Raw genomic sequence first — 7,500 nt, 5'->3', positions numbered from 1 at the left:
TACAACGTGGGAGAAGTATCCTAAAAACAAATTGGTACGAGCAGTTTCAGAGTAAAAATAGAGAATGAATGATTCACATTTGTACGCCCGCGTTGTCGTCAAAACAGTAAATTACTTGGCGTTTTCACGTCGTTGTTGTGAAGAGTACCGCACGAATATGTGCTAAAATTCGTTCCACACGTGCAGCACGATTATTTTTCCTCTTTTAACCAATGATATTGTTGTTTTTTCGCGTTCTCGATGACGACCGACCGCGTCGTAGATCTTAAAGTCCCTATTAAGAGAAAAATTACGTCGGCGGTGACGTAACTATAACTGCTTGGGGCTTAGTCGAATGGAAACTTGAATTCTGGGATAGATGACAGCTACGTAGAGGGGGTCATTGCGTCAACTCCCAATGATTTGAAAATGCCAACAAGTAAATACATTTTAGGTTTGGAATGAATTGGAATAATCAATTCTCAATACTAATATCCACAACATCATACCCGCCGAATCACGCTCTCTAATTAAGGCACACAAATGACAAGATAGAATTTAATTGCCCGACCTAACTGGAACCAGTGCAAGTGCCTCTCATTCCAAAGAAATTTCCAAGGGAGTTTTGACATTTCAATGCCACCGACGATTCCCAATTCGTCCCAGTCCTCAGCTTCAAACTTTATGCGCCAACGCAAAAAGGAAGTCGAGTCCTCTTAGACGGCCACTTAATAACGTTTAGGGTTGAGCCGATTGTGCTTGTAAAAATGGAATAATATGCTGCTACCACTGCTCCCAGTTTTATCGAATTACTCAAAAAATTATGCTCAAAATCCAAAATTAGGCTACCAGATTCCAAAATTATGTCAAGGAAATGACAATCATACCCATTCGGTACACTTAATATCGATTCAGAAGTGAATTATTACATTGTTTAGCATGTTTCTCAAAATGTGCTATTTTTGATACATTGTCTTGACTGCATCTGGTTTACCATGCTTGGCTATTTTGTCAATAATGATAGCGTTCCCGGTAGTTCAAAATCCCAAGTCCACTAATTAGGGTAATTGTCATTTTCTCTAAAAAGCACTTAAAAACAAGAATGCAATAAATTCCTCTTAGTTCAAATGCTTTAGCACGTGCAAAACTCGTCTAATTATGCTTGAGAAGTGCTGTTTTGAAAAATTATGCTCGTTTTGCTCTAATTATGCCAAAAATTATGCACAATCTGCTCAACCCTAATAATATTACGCGAAATGAAAGCGACGAATAAATACCAACTCTAAAAATTGATTGGCTTGAATTTCTATGGCAGGAAGTAGGACAAGTTGCTCTATAATTCACTCCAAAGGTGGAAAAGAGAGTCGACACAAATGGGAGCGCAAACCAAACATACTGGCATTTCATGCTTCCATAGAGTTAGTCAAAGGATAATACACACAAACGCACGCGAACACTTCTTTTCATAAGGAGATAGGGAGAGGTCGCATGGAGGCTCCCGCGTACTCGAGTCCTTCAGTTATATAACTCCCACTGGCAAAAATACTAGTGTGAAATTGCCTCCATCACCCCCCCCCCCCCTACCCCCCTCCTCCACCCCTCCATCCCTTCCCCTGCGGCGAAACAAACACTCTAGCATGCTAGGATATTGATTTCATACCAAAATGACGTTCTCGATTCTGTGCAGCTTCTCGCGCAGGAATGAATCATTCTGGTATATTATTTTCCGGTGGTACCAGGTTAAAAAATTTAGATCCACGAAAGAAAAGTGGCGCGCACTCGCGTCGGTATAAAAGTGCCCAGGTATGTAGAAATCCACCCCTAAAGCTGCACAATTCTTCATGTAACCTGTTCTGCAATGGAATTGTTAACTTCTTACTTTAACTTACCTCTCGGAATGAGTGTAATCATTTGAGTTACCACCATATTTTTACGACACTTGTCTTTTACCTTCCACGCACGCTCCAACTTTGCTTCGCCCGTGGAGCAATCCCCTACGAACTTATCGGCGATAAATGTTATATTGACTCGTCGCTTGCAAGCATCAAATTCCTGGTTAATCTCGCCGGTAAAAGTTGGGTCCAGATATTTCTTGTCTCTGCAAGTCAGAGTCATGTTACTTGGAAAAGTAAGAACGGGATCGCGCAGAGTAGTGATGTTAATCCACTGAGTGTGCACTCTTTCATTCTGGCAACTATCTTCGACTGTCCAATTACGTGTGAAATAAAGCGAACATCCTCCTCGCTTCCTCTCATTGTCATTGTGCCAAATTGATACATTACCCCGTGCTGCACATATACCTTGTGATTCGCTTACTCCAGTCGTTGGAAAAAATCCAGGATTCCGCGAATCAGCCACATGAGATGGCGCGCTGCACGTAAGCAAAACTAAGTCCCTTGGCATTGTAACATCTATTGGAGGTGTGAACAAGTCTTCATCTACGTCGCCGTCTCCATCATCATCTCGCCCGTTTGCCAGTTCCTCGTCCGTTTTTCCATCACAGTCATTGTCTACTTTGTCACCCCCAATTGTTACTGTTCTTACACATTCCGGTTTTAGGCCCAAGTCGTACTTGAAACCTGCTGGAAAGGAAAACCGGAAATCCAACTTCTGCCCGTATACAACAGCCGTAAAATTCTTTAGAGGATTATTATGAAAGATGTGGTACAACCCACTGCGGCTTAAGTTTAGAGAAACTTGTGAAAAGCCGCCTGGAAGTGCTGTCCATTTCATAAGCACTTCTCTTAGTGGACCCCGGACGCGTAGATAGCCTCGTGAGTGTGTTTGCGTAACTACATTCACAAAGCTTCCATCACCATCCACCCCCGATCCATCGCCTTCGACATAAACAGTTAAGTCATTAGAAGACCAAATTGTTGAGGGTACAATACTCATTGTTGCGCTCTTCCCTTCGCTAAATTTGGTATACTGCACCACGAGACTTGGTTGACTGGTGGATATCTCCAAAGACTGATTCCAAAGCGCCTCAACCTCATGACTTTGTCCTTTTTGAAGTATCTTAATGAATTTCCTGTTAATACGAACGTCTGTGTTATTTTGTGAGGCAATGATATGGAAGAAGTCGCCATCGGGGCTCTTTGGTGTTGGACTAGTTATAAAGTGATGCCCCCAAAGTTTAATAGGGGGTATTTGCTCTATAAGCTGATTGCACGGTGATTGATATTGATATGGTACCCATGTACAATCATTCCCTGAGAATACAGCTATGGGTTTAGATGAACGCACTACAGTGCCGGTAAGATTTGATGTACCCAGGACCTGAAACACATCCAGAGCATTTAGGGTGACGTTTATTACATCTCCATCACCATAGCTTTTTTTTCCATACGCAACGCTTCCATCGTCTTTGCTCTTAGTTTTAAGCGAGAACAAGACCACCGTATTATCTTCTTTGGCTGTTACCTGTATAATAGCATTTGATATCGGGAAATACGTAACCACGATATAGTACGTATGAAGAACATCCACAGGCAACACAAGAAATGCCTCGCCTCTACCATCGGCTTTTACAAGTCCATGCACAGTTATGGGTTGGTCCGAGGTGAGGCGAATACCTTTGTTGTCGCTTCCGGTCGAGTGCCCCATGCGCAGTTCACCAGGAAGTACTATTTCTCGAATTTTCCCGGGGAATACGTCATATTGTTGTTGGCTGGAACCACGTTGGTGCAGGAAAGGGACCTCGAGTCGAATTCTTGAGTTTTCAAAAGACGAAATGTACAAAACATTCGTTCCTTTAAAACCACCAAAGAAACGACGCAAAGGGGCAAAACTGATTATAAATTCTGTTCCCCTGTGGTCGATAAAATCTGAAAAACATACATCAAAAAATGAAAAATGAAATGATATTTTTTTATGATCATGAAGAGTCCGCCACAAAGACCATAATCGTTCCCGGAGGGGATGGACCAGGAGCCCAGTCAGTACTAATAAGTCTGTGAATCATCGGAGTTTTGTTCTGTTTGCCTTCTACCTTGGATATTTTGACAAAATAAAACCGAAGAAATAACGAAATACTAATTATTCCGAGTATATCCGAGTCATAATTGTTAAATACCAATCAAATTATTCATTTAACTGATTTCACAATCACCTTTACGAGAAAAAGGAAAGTACAGCATTGAAACTGAAATATTTGGTATGATGAAGGTGACCGATAGCCGTGAAACACTTATGATAACGTTAACTTTAACGTAAACGTCACAAAACGAAGAAACCAACAGTATTCCATTCATCCTCACCTTACAGTCAAAAATGTCATTCTCAAAAACTTTAAAATTCTCCCGATCTCCGCAATGATCCCAAAACTAAACACATATTTCCTCTATCACCATCATTCAAACGCGACAAAAACATAGTTAACTTTCTAGTTAGAAGCCGATTTAAAGAAGAACTGGAGGCAAAAAAATAAGCATTATTTTATTTACACACTACGTAAGAAGACCACCGCTTTCGCGCTTTCGAACACCTACGAAATGTAGAAAAAAAAAACCGCAGAGATGCATCAAAACCAGTTGCTCGCAATTTTAATCTTCCTAATCACTCCCACCACAACATGACAATTTGCGGCCTATCCTTACACCACGGGAACACAGAGAGCCGCAAAAATCTGGAACAAAAATTCATCTTTCAACTAGATACACTCTATCCTCACGGAATCAATGAACGCCTCTCGTGCCATTAATTTGTTTACAAATTCATGTTACCATATTTCCACCAGTGGCAAAGTTACTCCACACCCGCATTAAAAGCAAAAACACCCACAATTCCTCTATTCGCTCTGACGAAGGCTAACGCTCGATACGTCAGCTTTCCAAATCGTTCACAGGCAGGCACCTGAGGATGCGAGAGCGCGTGACGTCACGTCATTTTGAGACAGTTGTAACGGCAGATTCAACTGATCGAGGAAAATGTTCCATAAAAACTTCAAATCGCAATGTTTCTTTTCGAAAAGTCATTGTATGGACAGCCAGATAAATAAAATTCACTCACCCACTATTTTCTGCGTTGTCCTGAGTGATTTGATTGGTTTTTGGGACGCTTCGGTTTCCCCTTCAGATCCGACGTGTCATCACATACATTTTATCTTATGTAAATTTACGACTAAGAACTGTGATCCTTTAATTAGACATATATTGTTTCACCTCTTAGGTTTGATAAAACTGTTGCTTTGTCGAGAGAAATCAAATATACAAAGCCTGAAAGAGACTTTAAAGTGGCACGACGAGACAAATTCTTCCAGGAGACCAAGGATGTGCATAATAAAGATTCCGGCACGCTTGATTAAACACTTCGAAGTTTAAAATTTGTAAATCCAATCTAAGTGATGAAGATTATGGTCAACATTTGGTATATTCTCTCAATTTAGGTTGCTTGCAGCTTGAAAATAGAGTGGTTTTGCAGTGAGCATCTCACTTAACATCATTGAACTGCAAATTGCTTGATGACCTAATGCTTCAGTTTCACTCGCTCATAATGCATAAAATAAAGCTTTCGCACAATTCCGAAGGAGTAACCGCGGGTAAATGGGAGATGGCCAGAATTAAACTTCGGAATAGTTTCAGCTTTCGGTTCCACAGAAACTCGCTTCAATGCGAGCCCACAAACGTAACTGCACATCCGCACAACTTCACTTGAAATTAATTATAGGACTATGAATAAGCAAATGATGTTTTGAACAGCCATAGTTCCAATCGAGCATAGTCAGTTTAAAACGACTAAGTAATAACTCTTCAAAGTTGTTTTTTGAAAAACATAGATCGATTCTTCAAAGACTACAGAATACAGGGCCACTTATTTCCATATCATTGAATATCAAAAGCTCCCATTGTTGTGTGTCTCGTTCTACAAAAGCTTTTAACTATTAAATTTGCATGTGCTGGCCCTGTGTGGCCCTGTATTCTATAGTTGCTCCCTTCGAAGTTCCATAAATTGTTGACAATTGCAGACTGCAGACTAATGCTAAATCACAATTATTGAAAGCTAACCGTTTTAAAACGGGTTCTTAGACTTAAATTGTTTATCAGTGCTATTTGTAGGCAGTCTGCAGTCTGCAGTCTGCAAATGTCAGACACCGATCTTAAATTCCTCCAAATACACAAAAACGCAACACTTTACCTTGATCGCTGTACTTCAAAGCCGAGATCAGCAGCAAAATGACGAAGTTCATCAACATACAGGCCATGTTTTTCTCGTCATTCAATCATTGTTTGCGCCCTTTAATAAACGAACATTAGGAAATCATTCGACGATTACTAACACTGAAAGTGGGGAAACCCGAACCATCGAGTTTGGATTCGAGTTCGAGTTCGAGTTGGACTTCGAGTTGGACTTCGTGGAGTTCGAGTTAAAGTTGACTATAAAAATAAACTCCCCTCCCCCCAAAAAGAAATAGAGGGGTAGGGTAGGGTAGGTCCCGCAAAACCAGAGCCCGCCGAGATACTTACATTTTTCGAAGGACCGCTTGTGCTTATGGGAGGGCACAAACCAACGATAGTATGACCAGGAATATTTTTCCTTGAAATGTAAATGCTAACCATGATCCATGATGCTAACCAACGATCTCTCATGAAGAGAAAGGATTTGAACCGAAGCAGTGTCCATTTCTGTTAAGAAAGTGTAAGTGGCACATAAAGATACCTTGCATCTCAACTTTGGCCTAGCATTGTAAGGAAATATTTTGAGGCTTAGGTGCCCGAGGTCTTCAGTACGGTCCTACAATTGTAGGCCCCGTAAATCGAGGATGCGTGATGCGTGACTGTGACGCTGTCCAAGTGGTCGTCTTGTGTTACACGTGTTTTCAAGGCATAAGCAGGTTTGATACGAGGTCCCCACGTGGTATGATACGGGTCTCGTCGTCAGCCTGGTTGGTCTTGTTGCTGGCCATCGTGGAATTGGCTATGGAACGGTAGGTTTAATTTAGTTTATGAATGTTTTATTTTCGAATGCAAATTAACGCTGAAACATGCCAGTTTTCAGCGAGGAAACAACAGCAACAATAGAGATAACTTCGTCGCCAGAGGAGGCGTGTGGCGATACAACGTAAGTCTTCTTTTCATCATGGATCAAAAGGGTAATTTAGAAGAGACTGAAGGAAGTGGCTTAATTGCTTACGCGTAAGTCCGAGTTGCACAGCACAGACCTGCATCTTGACGGGTAGCCAAAACGGTCAGAAATTAGAGTGAGCAACCGGAACGCCCGGGGGGGGGGGGGGGGTGGACTCCCATATGAAACAGACGGGGATGCTCGTCGTCTCGCTTAGGGGTGTAAATTTTGGATTTTGGTCTCGCTTAGAGTGTTCCGGGCAAAGCGCGAATATTTTAAGGTCTCGTTTCGGGTTCCGCAAATAAACACAGAATTCAACAAAACAGAAATATCAATTTTTTTTTTAACTTGTTTTTAGGGGTCAAAATTTGCTTAAGCCACGCCCAGATTGGTCTCCTTCAGGGTTCACAAAAAGCTTGAGCCACGCCCAGATGGTCTCCTTTAGGGGTTGAATTCAAA

At 41.5% G+C, this 7,500-nt stretch overlaps 1 protein-coding gene across 1 annotated transcript in view; it reads right to left on the bottom strand.

Moving 5' to 3' along the window:
- The window catches only part of LOC138024557 (uncharacterized), a 45,885-nt gene extending 39,564 nt beyond the window's left edge, over window positions 1-6,321 (bottom strand). The window contains exons 1-2 of the mRNA XM_068871780.1: window positions 6,115-6,321; window positions 1,869-3,806 (exon numbers count right to left, since the gene is read on the bottom strand). Coding sequence (XP_068727881.1) covers window positions 1,869-3,806; window positions 6,115-6,181 — 2,005 coding nt within the window. The 5' untranslated portion in view covers window positions 6,182-6,321. The remainder of the gene's footprint in view (window positions 1-1,868; window positions 3,807-6,114) is intronic.
- Between the last annotated feature and the right edge of the window lie 1,179 nt (window positions 6,322-7,500).

This window comes from Montipora capricornis, chromosome 11 (assembly GCF_036669925.1).
Source record: "Montipora capricornis isolate CH-2021 chromosome 11, ASM3666992v2, whole genome shotgun sequence".
NCBI lineage: Eukaryota > Metazoa > Cnidaria > Anthozoa > Scleractinia > Acroporidae > Montipora > Montipora capricornis.
This window is presented reverse-complemented; position numbering and strand designations above follow the sequence as displayed.